Raw genomic sequence first — 27885 nt, forward strand, 5'->3', positions numbered from 1 at the left:
ATGGGTGACAGTGATATGGCCTGTTTTGGTGAAGCCGCCCAGTATCTCCGTAAGTCGGAGGCAGAGAGGTTGGAGGCTCAGGGCAGAGCCTTTGATGCGAAGACGACCTGCTACGTAGATGATCCAAAAGAACTCTACGTGAAATGTTTAGTCAACTCTCGGGAAGAAGGAAAAGCCACCGTGACCACTGATGATGGGAAGGTAATTATTAAAATGTACAACACTTATAAAGCAGATACCATATTAAGTATTTTTTTTTTGATGCATCACTAAGCTTAATCCCTTCTTTCCAGACTCTAACTGTAAAGGAAAACCAAATTTACCCTCAAAATCCTCCAAAGTATGACAAAATTGAAGACATGGCCATGATGACCCACCTGAATGAGGCTGCGGTGCTGTATAACCTCAAAGAGCGTTATGCAGCCTGGATGATCTACGTAAGTCTGGAAGGTTCTGATCTGTCAATCTTTGGATGACGTCTCTTTTTATATAAATGACACTATATTTTCTGAAACATAATATCAAACATCAAAACACCAGAATAGACACTTTTTTCATCCATGCGTTATAACTAGAAATGAGCGAGCATACTCACTCAGGCTAATTATTCGATCGAGCATTGCCCTTAGCGAGTACATGCCCGCTCGGAAGAAAAGGTTCGGCTGCCAGCAGCGGGCGGGGAGCAGCGGGGGAGAGCGGGCAGGAACGGAGGGGAGATCTCTCTCTCTCTCCCCCCCGCTCCCCCCTGCTCACTGCCGCAACTCACCTCTCACCCGCGTCGGCAGCTGAACCTTTTTTTCCGAGCGGGGAGGTACTCGCTAGGGGCAATGCTCGATCAAGTAATTGTCCTTAGCGAGTATGCTCGCTCATCTCTAGTTATAACGTCCAAACACATGTGTGGAGTATGAGCGGTCGCTGTCCATTTGGTTAGCTGTAAAGCACAGACCTTAAACGCTAACTATGTATTGCTTTATGGTTCGAAGGTATTTTATTGAAGAATTTGCATGGTGCAGAAAGGAATGAGTTACTTTCATTACATGCAACAACAATTGAATGATACAATTCCTTATTAGACTCAACCTATATTCTTCTGTTTTATTAAGCACGAACAAAAATAGGCCTGTGCTCGTGGCCAGGCACATCCAGACCTTAAGGCCTCATGTCCACGGCATGCATGGATTCCAAGTGTGGAATCCCGCAGCAGATTCCACCTATGGACATTAAAATGAAATTTTCTTACCTGGCTGGCTGCAGTGCGGGTCTTCTCCATTCCAGCCGGATCTTCTTTCTTCTGCACGGCGAATGCTATGGGTGTTCCGGCTGGCATGCCGCGTGCATGCGCAGTGCACTTTATTTTTTTTCAGATCTCCTACTTTCCCACAGTGCCAGCTGTGGGTGTGCCGTGGATCCATTGACTCCAATGGAAGCCGCCCGTGCGGGAATCCGCAGAAAATGGAGCATGCTGCAATTTTTTGCTGCGTGTACGATCCGCATGCCGGGAAAAAATGACATCTGCATGCTTTTGTGGACGCTAATGCATCCCTATGGGCAGCTTGATTTGCGGATCTCCAGCGTGGGTTCCACCCGTGCACAATGGGCCTTACTCTATAACAATACATAATAGGAGTTGGAAAGGAGGGGGGGGGGGGGAATCGCCCGACATCCTGGAGGGCCTAAGCCTCCTATAGTAATATTTTGATGAGTACGAAGTATGGAGAATACTATGCTTGGTTTTGAATGGCTTTCAATGCATTTCATTACCGAATATTACCAAATGCCTTTGAGTGAAGATTAATCTATATAATAATATACCGGTCTTACTCTGGGTCTCTTACTGGTGGACCTACAAAATGCATCATCTTCTACATGACAACTATTCAGTCCTACTCAAAATATTTAGTTCATATGGTGTGAAAAGTTTTTGCCCAAGTACTTATGTGCTTATATCTATTACAGACCTACTCTGGGCTTTTTTGTGTCACTGTCAACCCCTACAAGTGGCTGCCAGTGTACAACCCTGAGGTGGTGGCCGGCTACAGAGGCAAAAAGCGCATTGAAGCCCCACCACACATCTTCTCCATCTCTGATAATGCCTATCAGTTCATGTTAACAGGTACAGGCTCTTCTTGCAAACACTCACCGATTAATAGTGCCACAGGATATTTGATAACCTATTATCTTCTTTCTTGGCAGATCGTGAAAATCAGTCTGTCCTGATCACGTGAGTAATGTCAACTATATGTATCTCAGATATGGAATGTTTTTCAATTCTATATATTTATAATGTATTTAATTTTCCATTTATCTCCAGTGGAGAATCCGGTGCTGGAAAGACTGTAAACACCAAGCGAGTCATCCAGTACTTTGCAACTGTTGCAGCTATTGGAGATGGTGGGAAAAAGAAGGAATCTACCAGCGGCATACAGGTAAATATTACACTTAACCCCTTAGTGACCGGCCCATTGCCTTTTTACGTCCTGGCCTGCTGGGACGTGAGGACGTGAAAACATGCTTCCTCTGGGAATGAAAGCCCTGCAGGCTCTGGACATGACAGCTCCATGCTGTCGGTTACCATAGGTAGCGGACATGCTGGAGCTGTCATGCCGGGCTGCGGGACCCCACTCCCGGTCACACGATCGCCGATATTCACCGGATAGCGGCAATTTTGTTAAAGTCAATGTAAAACAAGTAAAAGTTTAAGTTTCAGCTCCCCTTATGGATCGGATCCGTAAGGGGAGCTGAGGATACTCACCCCCTGTCCTCCGCGGTGTCTGGCATCTGGCTAGAATGAGTAGCCGAGAGCAGGGAGCTGTCACCGGGAGCCGCCGTATGCGGTTCCTGGTCACATGATCGCTGCTATCCAGGGGATAACAGCGATCTTGTAAAAGTTTAAAAAGTTTTTAAAAAGTGTAAAAAGAAAAACAATTTGTTTCTTCTCCCCTCATGGATCATATCCGTAAGGGGAGATGAAATTAGGTACCTAAGGCCCTTGGATTTATCCACAGACCTTACCACGGCTTCTGCGCACGCGCCCATCGCCAAAAAGGCGGACGCAGGCGCAAAAGGATAACGGTGATCACATAAAAGTTAAAGAAAGCTGAAGTTTCACTTCCCGTCACGGATCTGATCCGTGAGGGGAGGGGAAATTACTTAACTAAGGCCACCGGCGATGTCCCCCAATGGGATCCTTATCCGTGGACCTTTCCCCAGCTGTGGAGCATGTGCCCGTCGCCGAAATGGTGGACACAAGCGCAGAAGCTGGGAAGGGTAAGGGGAAATTTAAAATCTCCTAGCTCCTGGCTACTGAAAGTAACCGAGAGCTTGGAGATGTCATGGGGGGCCGCGGTGAGTGGTCCTTGGTCATGTGATCACCATTATCCAATGGATAATGGCGATCATGTAAAAATTAAAAGACAGTTAAAGTTTGATGCTCCATTCAGTTTGGGCCCCGTTGTGCATCCAGACAGAAGATTAGGGAAACAATGGGTATGTTTCTGAACAAGGGACAAATGGGGGTATCCATTTTGGAGTGAAAGTCTTCATTCCTATGTATGCTGTACAAAAAAAACTATTTTTAAAATGATACAATTGCCAAAAAAACGAAAATCGCAATTCTTTTCCTTCTGCTTTGCTTCGATTCATTCAAAAACGGTGGGGTCATTTGTGGGGGTTCTATATCATTTTGGCCGCTCATGGGCTCTACAAGTGGGCAATGGGGCCTAAAACACCTTCAAGCAAAATGTCTGTTCTGAAAACCACCCGCTGATCCTGTTGGTTTGGGCCCCGTTGTGCATATGGAAATAAGATTAGGGCCACAACGGGTATGTTTCTGAACACAGGACAAACAGGGGTATCCAGTTTGGGCTGAAAGTCTTCATTCATGTATCTGCTGTACAAAAAAAACTCTTTTTTAAATGGCACAATTACTAAAAAAATAAAAATTGTAATTTTTTTTTCTCCTGCTTTCCTTAGATTCATTCAAAAACTGTGGGGTCAAAATATACAGTACACCACTAGATGAATTGGTTAAGGGGTCTAGTTTCCAAAATGGGGTCATTTGTGGTGGTCCTCTGTCTTTTTGGCCGCACAAGGGGTCTACAAGTGAGCAATGGGGTCTAAACGCCTTCAAGCAAAATGTCTGATCTGAAAGCCACCGGCTGCTCCTTTCGGTTTGGGCCCCGTTGTGCATACGAACAGACGATTAGGGCCACAATAGGTATATTTCTGAACACAGGACAAACGGGGGTATCCATTTTGGGGTGCAAATCCTCATTTTTATGTGCATTATAGAAACAAATCCTGTGTTTAAAATTAAATATTTGCAAAAAATATGAAATTATATTTTTTCTCATCTGAATTGCATTAATTCCTGAAGAGAAACTGTGGGGTCAAAATACTCCTGACCCCCCTCAGTGAATACATTAAGGGGTGCAGTTTTTAAAATGGGGTCATTTGTGGGGGTATCTATCATTCTGACACCCTTTCAATCTTGGCTTGGTGTAGGAAAACAAAGTGTTACTCAAAATGTTAATAATGAATGTAAAATTTGTACGTCTCCTAAATGGTTAAAAAAACGAAGGTTTTTCCAATGTGCGCCCAAAATAAAGTAAACAGATGGAAATATATATCTTATCAAAAATTTCTATATTATGTTTACACATATTTGAGAAATTGCAGTTGGAAATGTGAAAAAAATGACGATTTTTTCAAAATTTTCCCAATTTTGGCGCTTTTGAGAAATATACACAAATCCTATTGTTCTATTTTTTCCACCTAAATGAAATACAATCTGTGGCAAAAAAAAACAATGTCAGAATCACTTGAATATGCAAAACCTTTACGGTGTTATTCCATGTTAAAGTGACACATGGCAGATTTCCAAAATTTGGCTTGCTCATGAAGGCACAAACAAGCTTGGTCACTAATGGGTTAAAGAGGTTGTACGCTTTCTAGTGCTTTTTACAGTTTATTTATTTAGTTCTAGAATAGGAAGTCATACAACTTTCTAATATACATATATTTAAAATTCTGCTCACATCCCTTTCTTATACAAGTACAATTGCCCCTATCTGAACAGTAGAATGGTATAGTCCATGGATTAGACTGTCCATAGTAATGGCTTTGTGACCTATCAAACATGTCATGTGACCCCCTGGTGTTCGACTCCCTGATCTGGTATCCAACAGGTGAATAGCAGGTTACAGAGGAGTAGAACTGACACAGTATTACTACCTGCAGTTTCATCATGTCTGTCAGTATTTGTGGAGAAGCAGCTCTTACATTCTTCTCCCTGTTTTCTCTGTGTGGTGTAGAGATGAGCGAGCATACTCGCTAAGGACAATTACTCGATCGAGCATTGCCCTTAGCGAGTATCTCCCCACTCGGAAGAAAAGGTTCGGGTGCCGGCACGGGTGAGAGGTAAGTTGCGGTAGTGAACAGGGGGTAGCGGGGGGAAGAAAGGGAGAGAGAGATCTCCCCTCTGTTCCTCCCCGCTCTCCCCCGCCGCTCCCCGCTGGCAGCCGAACCTTTTCTTCCGAGCGGGCAGGTACACGCTAAGGGCAATGCTCGATCGAGTAATTGCCCTTAGCGAGTATGCTCGCTCATCTCTAGTGTGGTGTTTTTTTTTCCAATTGACTTTAATAATAATCTTTATTTGTATAGCGCCAACATATTCCGCAGCGCTTTGGAAATCGGGGGAAACATACACAAAATGAGTAATAACTAAGGACCAGGTTGTATCAGTCCTAAAGGGCCAGATACTTTTTAGGGATTTTACCAATGTGGTGGTTTTAATACCCTATTTTTTTTTCAGCTACCCAAATTAATTTTTCCTGTGTTTTTTCCCAGTGAATATTTTTTTAGCTTTATTGTTTTATTATGGGTAAAAGCTCAAAAATATAATTTTTTAAAATGTATAGTTTATTTTTAAAATTAGTATATTTATGCTAAAATAAAGTACAGAAATGAGTTCCTCATTTTGTTTTGGACGTTTTGATATATAATTTGTATAGTCTTGGATTACAGGACGGATAAGGTGATGGTTTTTGGTTGGTGTCGTCAATAGTTTGTTTTCTTTTTGCCTTATATATATATATGTATATGTATATATAAGAAGTATATATATATATATATCTTATTCTGTAATTTGTTTTACTTATTTTTGTAACAGTTTGTTTATAACACCTATTATCTCCATGACATCACATAAGACCTCTGGGGGACATTCACGATGTCATTTTTTCCCTATTTCACACTTTTTTAATGTAACGGGGCATCCATAGAAGTCACAGTTATAGGGAAAAACATCCCCCTGTAGTGACAATAGCCATTGGCAGAGCTGATCTGGGCCTGCTAAGACCCTGCAGCTCTGATATGTTAGGGGGCACTCGACGATCACATGATCGCCAGGTCGAATAGCAGAAGCAGCACTTCTTTCTCTATTCACTACGTAGCACTCATTGAGCACTATGTAGCCAAAAAAAGATAAGACAGAAGCAGTTACAAATGTCAATAAAGTCAACTGGAAAAGAAAACCACCACAAAGAAGAGAGAACAGAGAGAAGAATATTAGAGCTGCTTCTCCACAGACACTGACAGTTATGATGACGCTGCAAGTAGTCTTTTGCTACTCAGTAATAAGGAAGATGAAACAATACCTCTGTAGTGCCGCATATTGGATGGCAGCATTTCTTCAAATCAGTGCTTGACCCTTTATAGGGTCTGTAGAGCAATGATTAGGAATTGAAAACCAAGCCAGAATCCATACGCAGACAGCTGTTTCAGGGTTTTTACCCTTCATCAGTATGCAGTAGGATCTTGGCTTGGCTACTGAGAGGCCTGTGACGTGGGTCGGGAGTGATAACATCACTCGTTACGGACAAAGCACTAAGAAGGTGAGTGAGGAGACTTTTAAGGCCATCCATGCTCCTCTGGGTAATATGCAAATAAGGAAGATGAAACAATACCTCTGCAGCAGCAGTTATTGGAATGCAGCATTCCTTTTAATCAATTCTTGACCCTGTATGCACGGTTGTAGAGCAATGATTGGGAATTGTAAACCAAGCCAGAATCCATACACAGACAGCTGTTTTGGGGTTTTATCCTTTACTGACCGTAGTGATGACAGAACTTAATCATTGTATTTTTACACCCTTAAGGGAACACTGGAAGATCAAATCATCCAGGCTAACCCTCTGCTGGAAGCCTTTGGTAATGCCAAAACTGTGAGAAATGATAACTCCTCTCGCTTTGTAAGTATTATCAGTACAAATAGAAGAACACAGTCGATGCATTAGTAGAAAAATAATGAATAAGCATTAAACTCGGACCTCTATCTTGTTTAGGGTAAATTTATTAGAATCCATTTTGGAACTGGTGGAAAACTGTCTTCTGCTGATATTGAAGCATGTAAGAATAAAATTCCTTGTGTGTCTCTTACCTATTGTGGTTACTAAAGTGTACTTAAATGTCCCAATCTGTATCCAACTACAGATCTGCTGGAAAAGTCCAGAGTCACATTCCAGCTCTCCGCTGAAAGAAGCTACCACATCTTCTACCAGATCTTGACAAACAAGAAGCCAGAAATTGTTGGTAAGTTTAGTTTTTGAGATGTATCTACTACACCGATTACTAACAAGGAAGATGCATATAACAAATATTGTGCTTTAGTCACTAAATGGATTATGTTCTTCTTGAACTTAGAGATGCTTCTTGTCACCACTAACCCATACGACTACCCTTGGATCAGCCAGGGTGAAATTGTTGTGAAGAGTATCAATGACGAGGAGGAATTGTTAGCAACAGATGTAAGTGTGGAGTAGTTTAAAGAAAATGTCATTGCTATATCATTAATAAAGGTTAATGAGTGACATTCTAGCATTGTATTACTTTCTGACAGACCGCTATTGATATCCTGGGATTTAGTCAAGAAGAGAAGATGGGCATCTACAAAATGACTGGTGCTGTTATGCACAATGGCAACATGAAATTCAAGCAAAAGCAGAGGGAAGAACAGGGTGAACCAGACGGCACTGAAGGTCGGCACTTATTTTCAATAGCAATAAGATAACTATGAATTGTTACCTTTTACTATCCACTTACAATAATATGGGGCCATATGTTTTAAATACAGAGGCTGACAAAGTTGGCTATTTGATGGGCCTGAACTCCGCTGACTTGCTAAAAGCTTTGTGCTACCCAAGAGTAAAAGTTGGTAATGAATTTGTCACCAAGGGACAAACTGTGCAACAGGTATATTAAGAAAAACTAATGTAAGAAAGAACTGGACCAGTTTGATAAATCACTTGGTGTTGAACACTATTTTCTGCCTCAGGTGTACAACTCTGTTAGTGCCCTCAGCAAGTCCGTCTTTGAGAAACTCTTCTTTTGGATGGTTGCTCGTATTAACCAGCAGTTGGACACCAAGCAGCCCAGACAGTACTTCATTGGTGTGCTGGACATTGCAGGATTTGAGATCTTTGATGTAAGCACTTAACTTATTCTAGCCTTGCAAGTTTCCAGAGACAGCCATGCTATATCTTCTCATATGATGTCTATCAATTACAGTACAACAGTTTGGAACAGCTCTGCATCAACTTCACTAATGAGAAGCTGCAGCAGTTCTTCAACCACCACATGTTCGTCCTGGAACAGGAGGAATACAAGAAGGAAGGTATTGAATGGGAGTTCATTGACTTTGGCATGGACTTGGCTTCCTGCATTGAGCTTATTGAAAAGGTAAGCTCCCAACTGATTTCTTTTAATCTTTATTAAACATCTACTTGTTGTTCAGCAACTGAACGCATTTTGCCATGTGCTTTCAGCCAATGGGCATTTTCTCAATCCTTGAAGAAGAGTGCATGTTCCCCAAGGCTACTGACACATCCTTCAAGAACAAGCTTTATGAACAGCATCTTGGCAAGTGCAAGAACTTTGACAAGCCTAAGCCTGCTAAAGGGAAGGCTGAAGCTCACTTCTCCTTGGCGCATTATGCTGGTATTGTGGATTACAACATTACTGGCTGGCTCGATAAGAATAAGGATCCGTTGAACGAAACAGTTATCCAACTCTACCAGAAGTCTTCCGTCAAATTGCTGGCTTTTTTGTATGCTTCGTATAATAATGTTGAAGGTAAGTGATTTTTACCCATTACTATATTTTTCATATTGACAGATTTTAATATGTTTGCATGAATAAAGATGGTCCTTAACTAGAGATGAGCGAGCGTACTCGCTAAGGCAAACTACTCGAGCGAGTATTGCCTTATGCGAGTACCTGCCCGCTTGTCTCAAAAGATTCGGGTGCCAGCGGGGGAGAGCGGTGAGTTGCGGGAGCGAGCAGGTGGGAGCGGGGAGGAGAGAGTGAGAGAGAGATCTCCCCTCCGTTCCTCCCCGCTCTCCCCCGCCGACACCCAAATCTTTAGAGACGAGCGGGCAGGTACTCGCATAAGGCACTACTCGCTCGAGTAGTTTGCCTTAGTGAGTACGCTCGCTCATCTGTACTCTTAACCCTACCTATTTTGGCCATTAGGATGGGAACATTTTTTCAAAAGCCATAACTTTTTTTTATTTTTTCGTTTGACATGCCGTACGAGGGCTTGTTTTCGCATGGCAAACTGTAGTTTTTATTGGTACCATTTTTGGGTACATATATAGTGAAATTTTTATAAATTTTATTTGGAGAGAAGGGAGAGAAAACACATCAAATCTGCCATTGTTTCTTGTTTTACAGTATTAACCATGCAGCATAAATTACAGAATAATTTTTTTCTTTTGGTCGGTATGTTTACGAGAATACCCTGATTATTTTCTTTAGGATTTTTCACTTTAGTGCAATAAAACCCCTATTTTTAATTATTTTTTTTTTACATCACTGCATTCAATGACTTTTTAATTTTTCCATGTACAGAGCTCTGTGCCAGCTTATTTCTTGCATGACAAGCTGTAGCTGTTATTGGTAGCATTTTGGGGTACATATGGCTTTTTTTGATCACTTTTATTGCAGTTTTTTGGGGAGGCAAAATAACCAAAATAAGCAATTTCCCTCTGTCTTTTAGTTTTACTTAATTTTTTGTGTGTTTTTTTCTTGCAGACTAAATAGTGTGTTCAATTTATTGTACAGGTTGTTATGAATACAATGATACCAAATATGTGGGTTTCTTGTAGCAATTTTTAATTTTTTTTACACAGAGAGGAATGTGTGAAAAAAGGTGTTTTTTTTTAATTACATGTCTTTTTTACACTATTTTTATTTTTTTTAATTTTTATATTCCCGTAATGGAGTTGAACCAGAAAACCTCTGGTCACTGTTATAATGCACTGCATTACTTCTGCAATGCATTATCACAATAGTGATCACCAGTGTCTGACATCTGGTTGCCATGGCAACCCATGGCTCTCCGCAATTACATAGCAGAGGGTCAAGGACGTCACAGACGGAGCGCTCTACATTGATGGTGACATCTAAGGGGTTAACAATGGGGATTGCTATTTTTACAGCCAGATCCTGTTGCAGGATGGCATGGGCTCACTTCTAAACCCGTGCCATCCACAGGAAGTAAGTTTACATCCTGTTGTGTTAACCACCACCCTGTTAAAATGTAAACTTACGTCCGGTGGCATTAAGGAGTTAAAGAGGTTGTACCAAAATCTAAAGTTATCCTCTATCCACAGGATAGAGGATACCTTTTTGATTCGGGTCTGACTGCTGGGTCCCCTGACAATCCAGATAATAGGGGTCCCAATGGTCCCCGCGTGAGTGAAGCAGCAGTTGCACATATGTGCTGCCACTCCATTCATTTCAATGACAGTGCTGGAAATTGCAGAGTTCAAGCACATGGAAATCTCTGGCACAGTCATTGAAATGTATGGAGCAGCGGCACACATATGTGATCACTGCTTTATTCATGCCAGGGCCATCATGACCCTTGTTCCTGCAGTTGGACCCCCCACTGATTATAATATTATTCCGAATCCTGTGGATAGGGGATAACTTTAGATTTTCATACAACTCCTTTAACCCTTTTCAATCCACTGTCTGACGTCTAAAGACATTATGATTTAAGGTTGTACAGCTCCGATGTTGGAAGACGTCCATCGGGGGTTTTCTTACTGTATGTTGCTAGCCTCTCTGCTGTCGGAGCCTATCTAATGTGTCACCTCATGCAGTACTGGCTTTAGCCAGCATGTAGCGCCGTTGTATAACAGCAGAAAAAGTGTAAGCCCCCTAGGAAAATCAGGATACAAATTGGATTGGAAAGGGTTAACCCTTTCCAATCCACTGTCTGACGTCTGAAGACATTCTGATTGAAGATTGTACAGCTCCGATGTCAGAAGACGTCCAGCAGGGTATTCTTACTGTATATTACTGGCTACTCTGTTGTCGAGGGCCTCTCCAGCATGTCCCATACCACAGTACTGGCTCTAGCCAGCAAACCATTGTATAATGGCATAAAGAGAAAGCCCCCTATGAAACCCTGAATCCAAAATTGGATTGCAAAGGGTTAATAATTTCCGTTACTCTTAATCTCTCTTTATCCTTTATTTTTCTTTACTTCACTCATTCAGGTGAGGGTGGCAAAGGTGCAAAGAAAAAGAAGGGATCCTCCTTCCAGACTGTGTCTGCTCTCTTCAGGGTTAGTATTACCAATCTCTCTTTTAATATTAAATGCATTTATCACTCCATGTGTTCATGATTTACTGTAATATAGGGTGTTCAGCACGATTTTCAATGTAATTAAACATATATTATTTTGTATTTGCTTCAGGAAAACTTGGGCAAGCTGATGACCAACTTGAAAAGCACCAAACCTCACTTTGTGCGTTGTCTGATCCCTAATGAGACCAAGACCCCGGGTATTGACTTATATACTGTATTTCTGCTTAGTTGTTTGAAACAGGGAACAATAATAATCAATGGCATAGCTTATAAGGGGTGCAATCAAATCATTGGTTGTCTTTCAGGTATCATGGACAATCACTTGATCATCCACCAGCTGAGATGTAACGGTGTATTGGAAGGTATCAGAATTTGCAGAAAGGGATACCCAAGCAGAATCCTCTATGCTGATTTTAAGCAGCGGTAATTTTTTTTTTTTAATGCCAAAACAGCTTTACTTCTACAATTTAGTTTACCTTATTTTTTATCTCTGTAGTAGGCTGGACTAGATTGACATTGTCTTCATTCGGCCTTACATACTATGTTACTATGTAAGAAATTGTGACTGGCAAAAATCAATACACATGTGTGTTATAAAAGTTCACTTATAACTAACATAAGGTATTGCCAATTAAAATAACCAAACAATTAAGTTTGACCTCTGTTTCCATTACTTTTGTTTGTTAGATACAAGGTGCTGAACGTCAGTGGAGTTCCTCATGGGCAGTTTATTGACAGCAAGAAAGCAGCTGAGATCATCTTGGGCTCAATTGAAATTGACCCTACTGATTATAAATTTGGAAACACTAAGGTATATAGTTCGTAGTTTTCAGCTATCTGAATAAATTTGGCCACTGTACATCTCTGAACTTAAAGGGCTATTCCCATCTCAGCATTACCTGGCTGAGTTGAGAAACCCATGGCAGGTTTTCTGACAACATCACTGGGCATTATGGAAACAGCAGATGTGACAGCATTATGCAGTTTTCATAACTCTGGGAGTTACAGAAACAACATAGCGCATAGTGCTACTCTGTTTTTGTAACACCTATTTACTTCAACGGGAGTTACAGAAACAGCATAAGGCTGCCACCTTGGCTGTTTCCATACGACCCAGTGAGGTGAACGGGAAACCAACCATGGGTTTTTCATCTCAGCCAGGAACCCTGAGATGGGACAACCTCTTTCAGTGCTCATTTTGTTATGCTTGAAGGTGTTCTTCAAAGCTGGTCTCCTGGGTACCTTGGAAGAGATGAGAGATGACAAGTTGTCACAACTGATCACTCGTACTCAGGCTCTTTGCAGAAGTTTCTTGATGAGAACTGAGATGAAGAAGATGATGGAAAGAAGGTATTTTTCTTTTCAATGACACCGTTGAATGTTACTATTTGTATGGCTGCAAAACCTAAAATGAAATCTACTTCTCCATAAAGGGAGTCCATATATATCATCCAGTACAATATCAGATCCTTCATGAGTGTCAAACACTGGCCATGGATGAAGCTGTACTTCAAGATCAAGCCGCTACTGAAGAGTGCTGAGACAGAAAAAGAGATGGCATCTCTTAAGGAAGAGTTTGGGAAAACACAAGAAGCTTTGGTTAAGTCAGAAGCCAAGAAGAAGGAGCTTGAAGAAAAAGTGGTTACCCTTGTTCAAGAAAAGAATGAATTACTTCTCCAAGTCCAATCGGTAAACACATTTGCCTAAATTAAAATATCACTATATCAGTTCGGTGCAAATCACAAATCAGGCTACTATTCATTTTCATTTCTGTAGGAATCTGAGACTCTGACTGATGCGGAGGAAAGATGTGAAGGCCTTATCAAGAGTAAGATTCAGTTGGAGTCCAAGGTGAAGGAATTCAATGAAAGACTTGAAGATGAAGAAGAAACTAATGCCGAGCTGACTACCAAAAAAAGAAAATTAGAGGATGAATGCACCGAGCTGAAGAAAGACATTGATGACTTGGAACTCTCCCTGGCTAAAGTTGAAAAGGAAAGGCATGCCACCGAAAACAAGGTACAGTCAGCAATGAGAACACATTTGCTTTCCAATACACCCCACAATGTGTTTTTAAGCTCATGACTGTTAATTCATTATAGGTTAAAAACCTCACTGAAGAACTGGCAGCTGTTGAGGAAAATGTCACCAAAATCACCAGGGAGAAGAAGGCTCTACAAGAAGCTCACCAACAAGCTCTTGATGACCTTCAGGGCGAGGAAGACAAAAGCAGCGCTTTGTCAAAAGCCAAGATGAAACTGGAACAACAATTAGATGATGTGAGTATTTGTAAACTATTTCATTGGTATCATTCCACATTTTGGATGAATCTCATTTTTGAAGAAATAAATTACATGTTTCCTGTCCATCTAGCTGGAAGGTTCTCTTGAACAAGAGAAGAAGCTCCGTTTTGACCTTGAGAGAGCTAAGAGGAAGTTTGAAGGTGACTTCAAAATGTCTCAGGAAACAATCATGGATCTTGAAAATGATAAGCAACAAAATGAGGAAAAACTTAAAAAGTGTGTATTTAAAATTCTAATTTCTATGAAAATTTGTACGTAGAGCAGATATTTATCATGCACATTATATAATTTTCATAGGAAAGACTTTGAACTAAGCCAGCTACAAGGAAAGATAGAGGATGAACAAACCCTGGGATTACAACTGCAGAAGAAGATCAAAGAATTTCAGGTAGAGCCCCGGTAGACAAGATCATGTCATAATGACGTAAATCAAAGATTATATGAAATGTAACCATCAACTGCTGCTTTTCAGGCTCGTATTGAACAACTTGATGAAGAAATTGAAGCTGAGCGCACAGCTCGAGCCAAGGCTGAAAAGCAGAGAGCTGATCTTTCTAGAGAACTTGAAGAGATCAGTGAAAGACTTGAAGAAGCTGGAGGTGCAACATCCACCCAGATAGAGTTAAATAAGAAGCGTGAAGCTGAGTTCCACAAAGTGAAACATGATTTGGAGGAAGCCACCCTTCAGCATGAAGCTACAGCTGCTGCTCTGCGCAAGAAGCATGCTGACAGTGTTACTGAACTTGGTGAACAAATTGATAATTTGCAGCGTGTGAAGCAAAAACTGGAGAAAGAAAAGAGTGAACTGAAGATGGAAGTTGATGATCTTGCCTCCAACCTAGAAAGTGTTTCTAAAGCTAAGGTAATGTCATGTCCTAGATTCTTTCTGTGGCTCTCCTTAAAGGGGCACTTACTTTTCAGACCATTTATGCTCATTTACTAACTTGTGTTAGTCTCATCATTTAATATACTTGCATTAAAAGATTTTTTGATTTACCCCTGTAAATCGTGTTTGAAGTGACTGTCCCTAGGGGTCTCCCTTTCAGCTTCTCTGCAATCCACTGTCTGTCATTCGGTACAGAGCTTCTGTAGTAACAAGGACATGAGATGTTTCCTAAGCTCCTCCCTCCATTGCTATCTTCAAAGGGGCGCTCCCGTACATTCAGAGGCTGCGGGCTGACAGATCTGCAGACATTGTGATAACAATCTCTACAATCTTTGTCCCCCTAGGGGGGTGTATATAATGTACACACATTAGACTGGGTTTACTCACTATTTAGCCAGAATGCCTGAATCATCCTTGGGCAGCAGAGAGGTAGGCATTCAGATACTACCCCACTGCTGTTTGGACCATAGACTGCAATGCAGCATGGGAAGTCAGGGCAAGGAAATGCAGGACAGTGAACTATTGGCAGAATGCTAGGCTTCATAAGTGCCCCCTGCATGAAGTGGATTGCAAACAGCAGTGCAACAGAAAATTAGGGAAGATCACCTGAAAATCAGAACTTATAGACATAAAACAGGGTGCAAACAGCAGAAAATGAGCGGGTAAGGAGAAAATGTTATATTTTAGGTATGCTTTAAATTGTGAAGACTTTTATTGATATTTGTTTTTGTAGGCCAACCTTGAAAAGATCAATCGTGTAATTGAGGACCAACTCAGTGAAGTGAAGACACAAGATGATGAGCATCAGCGGGTGATTAATGACCTCACAACTCAAAAAGCTCGTTTCCTGACTGAGAATGGTAAATGAATAACAACTTCATGGCATAAAATGCCACACATCAGCTTAATAAATAGATCACTGTGCTTTGAAACAAAATATTCTTAAACTGCTCTTTTCTTAATACTAGGTGAGTTGTCTCGTCAACTTGAGGAGAAGGAAGCTCTGATTACTCAGTTCTCCAGAGGAAAGCAGGGATTCACCCAGCAGGTGGAAGAGCTTAAGAGACAACTTGAGGAGGAAACAAAGGTATTCAGATAACCTATTCAGACAAGGTATACCAAGGTAAAGTTTGGGATGATTCTTTCAAAGTTTTAACAAGCAAAATCTCTGTGTATATTTTAGGCAAAGAATGCCCTTGCCCATGGTCTTCATTCGTCACGTCATGACAACGACTTGCTCCGTGAGCAATATGAAGAGGAACAAGAAGCCAAGGCTGAACTCCAGCGTGCTTTGTCCAAAGCTAATAGTGAAGTTGCCCAGTGGAGGACCAAATATGAAACTGATGCCATTCAGCGCACAGAGGAGCTGGAAGAGGCCAAGTAAGTTCAAAGACCATAAAACTGACCACTAAATACAATTAAAAGACATATTTAAAATAAAAACTGTAACTTCTACTATATATTCAATGTACTTAACAGGAAGAAGCTAGCTCTACGCCTGCAGGATGCTGAAGAGCAGGTTGAGGCTGTGAACTCCAAGTGCGCCTCCTTGGAAAAGACCAAGCAGAGGCTGCAGTCTGAGGTGGAGGACCTTATGATTGATGTAGAAAGAGCAAACAATGCAGCAGCTGCTCTTGACAAGAAGCAGAGGAACTTTGATAAGGTACATTTCTTAGCTCGCCACTATGAAAATATTGCAACTCAGCTGATCACTGGGCAGATTAATTGTATTTTATGGCATGTTTGTTTTTAAGATCCTGATTGAATGGAAACAGAAGTATGAAGAGGGTCAGGCTGAACTTGAGGCTGCTCAGAAAGAAGCCCGCAATTTGAGCACCGAAATCTTCAAGATGAAGAATGCCTATGAAGAGGCACTGGACCAAGTTGAGACCTTGAAACGTGAAAATAAGAACCTACAACGTATGTTTAATTTTTCTTTATCCGTTTCCTCGTTTCGTTTCTGAAGAGTTGACCTAAAATCAGATATTACATTGTTTGACACAAAGACGTAGCGATGTTTTATCAAAGTTCGAACTTTTATATTCAACCCTGCGCATTCATATTTTGTAATGCTCACATTTACTTTTGCTTCTCTATTTTAGAGGAAATCTCCGATCTGTCTGAACAGATTGGTGACATTACAAAAACTTCTAATGAATTAGAAAAGGCCAAGAAACAGATTGAGCAGGACAAGAGTGATCTGCAGGCTGCTCTGGAAGAAGCTGAGGTACTGTATACATTTCTACTATTTCTGCACCTCACAATGGGTCTTAATTAGAGATGATCGAGTATACTCGCTAAGGCTAACTACTCGAGCGAGTAGTGCCTTAGCCGAGTATCCTCCCGCTCGTCTCTAAAGATTCGGGGGCCGGCGGCGGGGAACGGCGGGGGAGAGCGGGGAGGAACGGAGGGGAGATCTCTCTCTCCCTCTCCCCCATCTGCTCCCCCCTGCTCACCGCCGCAACTCACCTGTCACCCACGGCGACAGCCGAATCTTTACAGACGAGCGGGAGGATACTCAGCTAAGGCACTACTCGCTCAAGTAGTAAGCCTTAGGGAGTATACTCGCTCATCTCTAGTCTTAATCTAAAGATATACTAATGACACATAATATATAATTCGTATTTAACTACATTTAATTTTTTTACATTTATTTTTTAAAGGGGTCATTGGAACATGAGGAATCAAAGGTCGTGCGTGTCCAGCTTGAACTTAACCAGATTAAATCAGAAGTAGACAAGAAGATTGCAGAGAAGGATGAGGAAATTGAGCAGCTAAAGAAAAACAGCCAGAGGGCTATTGACACTATGCAAAGCACATTGGACTCTGAAATCAGAAGCAGAAACGATGCTCTGAGAGTGAAGAAGAAGATGGAAGGAGACTTGAATGAAATGGAGATCCAACTCAGCCATTCCAACCGTCAGGCTGCAGAGGCACAAAAACAACTCAGAAATGTGCAAATACAACTGAAGGTTCGCAAACCACAGTTGCCAACACCTATCTCTACTTAATTATAGGTTATCTATAATGCCAAGTTCAAGTATAAGTACCCGCATTAACAATTGAAAAAAATTAGACTACTAATTTATGTGTCTCCACACACTCCGTACAAGTGAAAGAGTAATTACTAGAGATGAGCGAGTACCAAAATGCTTGGGTGCTCATTATTCGACCCGAGCTTTTTGTAATGTTTGAGAGCTCTGTTCTCTCTCTCTCTCTCTCTCAATCTCCTTCTCGCTCTCCCTCTCTTCCCCCAGCCAGACACTGCTGTAGACGTGCGCACGCTTTGCACGTCACAGCAGGAAGTAGTAAAGCGAGGAGGGGCCATAAATTGTTTTCGAACTCGGCGTGGTACTCGCTCGAGTAATGAGCACCATCGAGTATGCTAATACTCGAACGAGCATCAAGCTCGGACGAGCATGTTCGCTCCTCTCTAGTAGTTACGCAAGTCAATAACATTGGTACTTTTTAAACAGGATGCTCAATTGCAACTAGATGATGCCGTGAGAGGACAGGAGGATCTCAAGGAACAGATTGCTGTCGTTGAACGCAGAAACTTTTTACAACAGTCCGAAATTGAGGAGTTCAGGGCTGCTCTGGAACAGACTGATAGATCTCGCAAGATTGCAGAACAGGAACTTCTAGATTCTAGTGAACGTCTTCAGCTCCTGCACTCTCAGGTAAGGTCTTCTCCTAAGGTGCAAGAACATAAAAAGAAATCATATAGACCATGTGCAATATTAAAATAATATTTTCTCTATTAGAACACCAGCCTGATCAACAGCAAGAAGAAACTTGAAAGTGAAACTTCCCAGCTCCAGAACGAAGTTGAAGAAGCTGTTCAGGAAGCAAGAAATGCTGAAGAGAAAGCCAAGAAGGCCATCACTGATGTAAGTCTGCTCCTTAATACTACTAGTGTATGTTAGTTTTAAATTATCCTAAACTCGTTGCTGCTCCATTGTTCTTAAGGCTGCTCTGATGGCGGAAGAGCTGAAGAAGGAGCAGGACACTAGCGCTCACTTGGAAAGAATGAAGAAGAACTTTGAACAAACCGTGAAGGATCTGCAGAACCGTCTGGATGAAGCTGAACAGCTAGCACTGAAGGGTGGCAAGAAGCAGCTCCAGAAGCTGGAAGCTAGGGTATGCATCGTTCTTCAGTATAAAGAATGATGTTAATACAATTATGCAAAGAAAAGGTTATACTTTATATTCACGGTTTTACAGGTGCGTGAACTGGAAACTGAGCTGGAAAATGAGCAGAAGCGTGGAGTCGAAGCAGAGAAAGGTGTTCGTAAATATGAGAGAAGAGTGAAGGAACTGACCTACCAGGTAAAAAACCCACAAAAATATGAAGAAACCTGTACATCATGTATAATGTGTATGACCCAGGGGCGTAACTATAGAGGGTGCAGGGGATGCGGTTGCACCTGGGCCCAGGAGCTTTAGGGGGCCCATAAGGCCTCTCTTCTCTATATAGGGAGCCCAGTACTATGAATAAAGCATTATAGTTGGGGGCCCTGTTACAGGTTTTGCATTGGGGCCCAGAAGCTTTAAGTTATGCCTCTGGTATGACCAATGATTTTACTTTATACATCTGAATCATAATAACATTGTAATAATTAGTGTTCTTCTTTCAGACTGAGGAAGACAGGAAGAACATCCTGAGACTGCAGGATCTGGTTGATAAACTGCAACTGAAGGTCAAGGCCTACAAGAGACAGGTTGAGGAATCTGTAAGTAAGATCTAGTTGTAGAAATTAAGATTAGAAAAACAAAAACTATTTTATGTCTGATTATTGTGCGCCGCCTTTTTCAGGAGGAACAATCCAATGCCCACCTGAGCCGCTTCAGGAAGGTTCAGCACGAGCTTGAAGAGGCTGAAGAGAGAGCCGACATTGCTGAGTCCCAAGTGAACAAGATGAGGGCCAAGAGCCGTGACATTGGTGGAAAGGTAACATTTCATCATCTCTTGCTTTCTGTGATATATGTGTATTTTCCAAAGCTACTGTATTTTATTTTAATAATTTTTTTATTGTTTAACTGTAGAAGGAAACCGATGAGTAAAGAGTGCGAATGACTGAAGATTGAGGAAGTCTCAAAATGGGAATGTCTCAGTCTTCAACTTTGCCCTCCCCTATCCCAATGTAGTGTTTTATTTATCTCCTTAATAAATTTCTTATGTGAACCTTTTAAAATTGTGTCATATTGCATTTATACAGCCCACGATAACAAGTTAAACATAATGCTCACTGGATTTTTTGTCCCTTGCCGGTACTGATTGAATTATTCCCTTATGGTCCTTTTACACGTGACTAGAGATAAGCGAGTATACTCGCTCAGGCTAACTACTCGAGCGAGTAGTGCCTTAGCCGAGTATCCTCCCGCTCGTGTCTAAAGATTCGGGTGCTGGCAGCGGGCGGGGAGCGGCGGGGGAGAGCTGGGAGGAACGGAGGGGAGATCTCTCTCTCCCTGCTCCCCCCTGCTCACCGACGCAACTCACCTGTCACCCGCGCCGCCAGCCGAATCTTTACAGATGAGCGGGAGGATACTCGGCTAAGGCACTACTCGCTCAAGTAGTTAGCCTTAGCGAGTATACTCGCTCATCTCTACACGTGACGATTATCTTTCTTAATCGTTCAGACTTGCTCGCCCGGGAAGACGAACAGCAATAGTTCCATGTAAACGCATGCAGCGACTAAACAACTGAGCGGGAGTCATTCAGTTTCTGCATGCAGTCGTTCACTTTTGAATGACTGTCTGCTTATTGTCAATGGAGGCGGGCAGGGGGAAGAACATTCCCTGGCCCCCTCCACCTCCACGCCAGTAGCACTGTGAGCGATGCCAACGATACTCCTCCTGTATAACAGCACAGGAGGAAGCATCACTGGGACGAGCTGTTGGACTTCCTTTGCCCCAACTGCTCATCCATTGTAAGAGGACCATTAGCATTGACATAGAATTGATAAACAGTATATAGATAATGGGCACACACTTACAGGGCAGCAAATCAAGTGACACTAAGCAAGCAATGTGTGAAATGCTTATACCCCTCCCAGCTGACCCACTTTTTTTCCCCAATTGCATTATTTACTCCCCACTTTCAAAAATTCATAACTTTTTTCTATTTTTTGTCACCATAGCCACAAGGGCTTGTTTTTTTTTTTTGCAGGATGAGTTGTATTTTTCAATGGTATAATTTAACATCCAATATAACGTACTGAAAAACGTGGGTGGTTTTGTTTTAACAGCATTTACGGTGCAGTAAAAATCACATGTTATCTTCATTCTGCGGGACAGTACAATTACAGAAATACCAAATGTATATAGTTTTTTTAATGTAATGTAAAGTCCCCTGGAGCAAGCACCGAGTCATGACCGGCTCCTAGGGTGACATCACATCGTGATGTTTTCTTGGCAGACTGTTTTTGCGGGGTGGTTTGCCATTGCCTTCCCCAGTCATCTTTTATCCCCCAGCAAGCTGGGTACTCACTTTACCAACCTCAGAAGGATAGAAGGCTGAGTCAACCTTGAGCCGGCTACCTGAACCACCCAGGGAGAGCCTTGTATGGCAGGAGAAATGCAGTCCTAAGCTCTCGCTCATGACCTGAAGGTTGCAGGTTCTATCCAAGTAAAATGAGTACCAGGCTTGCTGAGAGTGGTAAAATATAACTGGGGAAGGCAAAGGCAAACCACCCTGCAATGTCACGATGTGACGTCACCCTAGGATTCAGTCCTGACTCGGTGCTTACACCAGGGGACTTGTTTAGTAATGTAGTACTGCTTAAAACAAAATGCCTTTTAAAAAATGTGCTTTCTGTCGTCATCTTTTGACCACAGAACTTTCATTTTTCCTTTTTGCTGCAGCAGTGTGAGGACTCATTTTTGTGGTGTGACCTTTAGTTTTTATTTAGACCATTTGGGGTACATACAACTTTTTGATCCTTTTTTATTCAATTTTTTTCTTGGAAACGGGATGACCAAAAAAAGCTCATTTCTGGCATTGCGTATTTCTTATTTCTGATGACGTTCACTGTGCAGGAATAATAATGTGAGATTTTAATAATTTGGACTTTCACAGATGCAACAATTTTTTTTAATGGCTATGTACACCTCCACACTCTTTTTTTTTTTTTTTTTTTTAAATCAATATATCTTTGGAAATGAAGATTTTCTGTAATTGGTTTCAATAAAAATTTCTGATTATTTGGTTTCTATGCTTATATTGTTTTCCAGTTTGCTGTGAGGTGCCCTTTTTCGCAAATACACTGAATCTGGAGTACAACCATAGCTTTTCTTTTCTCTAAAAAAACACATTTATTATAAAAATTTTAAAAATGGGGAGAATTTATTGTTGGGGGAATTTTTGACAAAAGTTTTCTGGCAGCTTTTCATGCCTTCTTCAGTTTAAGGCCTTAGTCAGACGGGCGTTTTTTCGCGCGATTTGCGGATCGCATGACGGATGCGCATCCGCAAATCGCGTGACCGGTGCCCGAAAATCGCCCGAAAATCTGCTCCTAGCCGCGTTTCATTAGAAACAGGCCGGAGCTGTCCAGCGCATTGCATTCAATGGAGCCGGCAATTCAGCGCTGAGCCAATCAGGGGGCAGGTCTGACTCACACCCCCTTCACACCCACTGCAGGCCGGCCGCATGGAACTCCGGCTGCCGGGAGCAGGTGAGTATATATATATTTTTTATTTTAACACTTTTCTGGATGAATTGCAGGGAAGGGCTTATATAGTTAAGCCCTTCCTGACAAATCATCCCGTGCACACCGGCAGCCCATTGCTTTCAATGGAGTCGGCTGTATTGCCGGCTCCATTGAATTCAATGGGCAAACATCGTTCTTCTCTGCCACAGCTGTTACAGCTGTGGCAGAGAAGAAGGATTTGTCTTCTATATGTTCTCAATGGGGTCGGCGCTGCTGCCGCCGGCCCCATTGAGCGCATATAGAGAAGAGAACAGGAATCGCAGATCGCAGATAGGTGCGATCTGCGATTTCTGTTCTATAATTTATCGGACGAGCGCATAAAAAGCGCTCATGTGTCCGATACCATTGCAAAGCAATGGTTTTATAAAATCGCCGGACGCATGCCCATGCGCAAATCGCGCAAAAAAACGCCCGTCTGACTAAGGCCTAAAGATTCAACAAATTTATCAAATGTTGCACAATGCTGGTAAATTTGTTGCATGTTTAATTATGTCTAGAGATGTGGAGTCAATTTGTGCGCCACCCAGTGGCGGATTAGGGGACCATAGACCTGGGAATTCCCTCAAATACATAACCCCTTGCCACCTCCACAATCCAGGCAGAATATTCTCTGGTACAACATTAAATAAGCAACCACAATGGATTCTGATTTGGATCTGCACCAAATTTCACCCCTTTAACTCCTTAAGGACATGACCTTTTTTCATTTTCTGTTTTTCCTCCTCACTTTCAAAAAATCGTTGCGTTTTTAATTTTTCCATTTCCATAGTTACAAGGGGGCTCATTTTTTGCAAGAAGAGTTGTATTTTTTCAATGGTAGCATTTAATGTACAATATAATCTACTAGAAACTTTTTAAAAATTCTAAGCGGCTTGCAATGGAAAAAACGCAATTCCACCATCTTTGGACCCGGGGCCTTATTGTTTTTCAAATTTGAGATAGTTTCCTTTATTTCTATCTGTGATATGGGGGAATTTTAAAGTGTGCATTGTTCTTCGGGCAGTGAGGGCAACAAAATGCCTAGGGGTCCTGCCACATAATGACAACGCCACTGGGGGCATGATCTGAAATCACCAAGGCCCCAGGATGTTGTCCTGCCAGCACCTGCCGTCTCGTGTTGTGTGGGAGGTAGTTTTTCCTCGTTGGTCCGGTGAGGTTCTGGGAGTTGTCAAACGAAGCTCTCTCTCTGCCCTCTCTGGATCGTGAAAAGTGAGGCTGGTGCCATCTGTATGGAATACTTTCAATATTGCTGGATATAAAAGTGTGAACTTAGTGGTTTCCTGTATAATGCACAGCAGATTGGTGAGAAAGCCTTTCTTTTGCGCTGTTTTAAAAAAAATGAAAAGCGCCAGAGATAAATGAAAAATGAAAAAATTTTAAAAAGTTCTTTTTTAGTCTCACCTAGTGTGGACAGCTCGGTACCCCAAGGTTCGAGCTGCCTCACCTTTGGTATGGGGATATTCCCAGTGTGCTATTCCTTTGCCCAATGGCATCCACTGGATCAGGGGAGAGCTGCAGGGGTTGCAGGAGTCCTCACAGAGAGGGTTCCTCCCATATATAAAATAAAAAAGAATAGACTTAGTTAAAAAAAACTTTCGCTGATAGGATTCACCAATTTATAGTAGATTTTTTCCATAGGTATTTCTGTGAAACGAGTGAAACTTACTTCAGAGGAGTGGGATATAATGTCCACAGAACCCCCTCCTGTTTCAGACACCTAAAGCGATTTTCCCGGATGATGTATAAACGTCCTTTTCTTTATTCGGCAATCATAAATGTAAGACGACGCGTTTTGATGCTACATGCCCCTTTTTCAAGCCATACAGTAGTATAAAACATATGTGTACATATAGTCACTTACCTTTTTTCCTTTGTCACGGCGTCCTCTGCTTGTCCTGATGGTGGGGGGACGGCTCTGCGCGTGCGTCATTGTGACGTCATCACGCCTAAACGTGATCATCACCTGACCGAGTCAGTCCTGTCACCTGAACACGTCAGCATGTGTGTGTGTTCCACCTCCCCCCCGAGTGGAATGCATAGTACTTCCATTCATATTTTTTTGGTTTTAGGTGCCATTTTTGTTTTAGCCACCCCATTCAGCCACAATGGCTCCCATTACTTCTGGAGGCAGACACTAGTCCACTCTCAAGTGGTGTCATTAGAAAATTAGTTTTTATGTTTAACATATTTTTTAAGAATAGTTTTTTTTCAATCTTCCTTGTTGCAATCTATATTAAAGATGTTTTACGAGTTATTTATTTTATATAGTTTTGGGTCCCCGTGCCAAAACTATATAAAATAAGTATACTCACCATGTTGCCAGATTGCCGTTTTGGCGGTCTGGTGCCACAGCATCTGACAGGGGATGTCAGCCGGCCAAAAAAGCCAGGTGACGTTCTGTAAACCTGTCATGTGGACTTCAAATGTACTTTTCAGTACTTTAAAATGTACGAGTAAGGCCGCCTGCACACGGGCGGATTCGCACTGCGGAATCTGAAGTGGGCGTCCGCCTCCGGATTGCGCAGCAAATACCACCCATAGCATGCTATGGAAAAGCAATTTTTCCTGCATATGAGTGGAAATCAATTACGATTTTCTGCTCACGGAGAAATGGGATTCATATTCGTGTGAGATTTGTGTATCTTGCATTCCCAAAAATCTCACATGATGTTCTCGGCCAATGTATTGTGTATGGACAGCATTTGAATACGCACCCATATAAAAGTATAGGGCCCACGCTGTGTGGTATGCAGAGAAATAGAGCATGCAGCGATCTATTGCCAGGATCATTTAAACACCGATAGGGAGAGACTGTATATACTTAGCATTCCTCTCTTTCCGTTAAGGGGACTTGAACCAAATCATTCTTGGGATGGCAGAGATGCCAGCAGTCACATTCCTGTTATCCTTGTCACCTAGCCTATTAATTATTCATTACACATAATAGTAGGACAAACTCTTCAGTACAAAAACGGTCATTTATTACTTATTCACAAGGGAGCGTTTTTTTTCTCAGTTCTGTCTGAGTTTATAGAGTAGGACATACAATGTCCACTGCCCCGTACATAGGACATCACACGAATGGGGTGTCTGTGTGCGGTCTAATGCAAGTCTCAGGGTCTCAGGCTTAACTTACACTTGGGCCTGAATACGGCCAAGGCTGGGCTCACATGAGTGTATTATTGCCGCGTAGTAAGTGAGCGCTGTATGCTCATGTGATATACGGTCATTTGAAGGAGATAAAATACATTGCTTTACGTAGTTCTGCTCACATTTGCGTGTAGGAATTGCGTAATACAGCATGTTCTATTTTGCAGTGTATTATGGATGATAGAGCCCTTTATTCTCTATGGGCGAGTAATCAACGCCGCCCATACGCAACGGTGTGGGAAATATTTTTAAAAACCCTTTAAAAAGGTGGACTGTGCATTACAGCAGGTGGACGCACGCAGCATTTTATGCATAGGTGTGAGCCCGGCCTTAGAGGTTACAATAGTCAAAATATTAAAGTAAGGCTGATTTCACACCTGTGTCCGGGGTTCCGTTTTCCTGCTCCATTTGGAGAGCAGGAAAGGGGAATTCTTGCGCCGAACAGTTGTGTCTCTGTCAAGAGCCGAACAGTGCCAGATGGAGTGATTATAATGGGAACCATCCACCGAGCTGCTCGGCCTTTGGATGGAAGAAATAATTCTGCATGCAGCGCTTTTTCTTCCAGTATTTTGAGGTATATCCTCCAGGCTGTCCTGTACTAATTGAAATGTAAGATAAAAGTTAAATAATACACTGCAATACAGAAGTATTTCTGTGTACTATATCAGCAATCAGAGCATTGCATTTTCAAGACGTAAAAAAGCTAAAGCAGAAATATTCCAACTTTTTTCTTGCTCCCGTCCCTTAGTTTTAGAAACAAAAAATGTAAAAATAAATAATTGACATCACTGCATCTGTAACAACCCATACAATAACATGACCACATTTTCCCTACCAGCTGCCCAGCTTTTGGACAGAAGAATAAATGCTGCATGCAGCGCTTTTTCTTCTGGTATTTTGAGCTGGATCTGTGGCAGACCTCCAACCAGAAGTTCTAACGCAGATATGAAACTGGCTTAAGTCAATTTTTTTAAATAGACTGCGTTGAGTCATTAACCCCCCTTTACTTCCTGCATCGAACTATTACTCTGCTGTGGAAGGTAATTCCTGCAAAGTGATGCAACAATGCAATTGTGGGGTAGGGAGGGGGCGCAGTATCCTGCAGGCTGTCCTGTACTTTTCAAATGTAAGATAAAAGTTAAATAATACACAGCAATACAGAAGTATTGCTGTGTATTAAATCAGCAATCAAGACATAAAAAAAAGTAGAAAAAAAGTTGCAGCAAAAAAAATCCAACCTTTTTCTTGCTCCCTTCCCTTAGTTTTGTAAGCAAAAAAATGTAAAATTACATAATTGACATTGCCGCATCTGTAACAATCCATACAATAAAATGAACACATTTTCCCCACATTTTCCCTGCATTTTGCTCATTTCACCTACAAATGCAACATCAGTGAAAAAAAAGTTGTATATACCCCAAAATGGTACCAATAAGAACTGCAGCTCATCCTGCAGCAAACAATGCCTACCACAGCTCTGTTGATAGAAGAATAAAAAAAGTTATGGCTCTTTGAACAGAAAAGTGCCAAACGCAGGTCTTTTTTTTTTAAAGTTTAGAAGTAGAAACACCTAAAAAAATGCATGTAATTGCAATATTGTAAATACACTGGTATTGTCGTAAACATAAGAACCTACAGAATAAGCTTATCACGTCTTTTATACCGAATGGTGAACGCCTTTAGAAAACAATAACAAAAAACAATGGCAGAATCAGCGCGTTCTTTCATCTTGCCCCCCACCCCACCCCCCGCAAATTAATTATACATGCAAATGGCAAACAACTTCCCTTCTAGAAAAAGAGGTCCTCTAGCACAAAACATAATACATACCACAACTGACATTAGAAATGCCCACCTCATTTTAAGTAGAATCTCTCTAAAACGATAGTTTAAGAAGCCACTAAGAATAGCATTATTTTGACTTTCCATTCCAAAGCTGAATTTCATTTTCTCAAGTCTTCGGTAAACACGATTTTTGCTTATGTATACAATCAGCAAAGATTTAAGCATCCTTCTCTTCATATCTAGATTTTGTTCGTTAATCCTTCAGCATATATAATACCTGAAAAATCAAGGCAGAATCTGAGCTCTCTTCCATGGCGGCTCCAGCCTGTAAGTCATCAAGTAAGTCTACCTAAGCCTTCCTGTTTGAGGAATATATTCCTCTGTCATTCGTCTTTTA

At 41.7% G+C, this 27885-nt stretch overlaps 1 protein-coding gene and 1 long non-coding RNA gene across 2 annotated transcripts; one reads left to right on the plus strand and one right to left on the minus strand.

The window, feature by feature from the left end:
* On the plus strand, positions 1–19973 carry LOC136580291 (myosin-4-like). Its single transcript, XM_066580738.1, has 39 exons — positions 1–201; positions 294–437; positions 1957–2113; positions 2194–2221; positions 2312–2426; positions 7158–7250; positions 7344–7407; positions 7492–7590; positions 7702–7805; positions 7898–8036; positions 8132–8250; positions 8333–8482; positions 8566–8736; positions 8823–9129; positions 11565–11632; positions 11765–11852; positions 11961–12078; positions 12343–12466; positions 12869–13005; positions 13089–13344; positions 13432–13674; positions 13758–13934; positions 14029–14174; positions 14256–14346; positions 14431–14820; positions 15578–15704; positions 15813–15931; positions 16028–16224; positions 16324–16507; positions 16599–16764; positions 16947–17071; positions 17508–17816; positions 18321–18524; positions 18609–18734; positions 18814–18984; positions 19069–19173; positions 19482–19577; positions 19661–19795; positions 19891–19973. The coding sequence occupies exons 1-39, from the start codon at positions 1–3 to the stop codon at positions 19906–19908; spliced, it is 5811 nt and encodes a 1936-aa protein (XP_066436835.1). The 3' UTR covers positions 19909–19973.
* LOC136580292 (uncharacterized) lies at positions 17784–27885 on the minus strand. The gene is made up of 3 exons (XR_010786946.1): positions 27766–27885; positions 23998–24101; positions 17784–18537 (listed from the first exon to the last, which is right to left on the minus strand). It is a non-coding gene; the product is annotated as an uncharacterized lncRNA (long non-coding RNA).

Source organism: Eleutherodactylus coqui, chromosome 10 (genome assembly GCF_035609145.1).
Source record: "Eleutherodactylus coqui strain aEleCoq1 chromosome 10, aEleCoq1.hap1, whole genome shotgun sequence".
Taxonomy (NCBI): domain Eukaryota; kingdom Metazoa; phylum Chordata; class Amphibia; order Anura; family Eleutherodactylidae; genus Eleutherodactylus; species Eleutherodactylus coqui.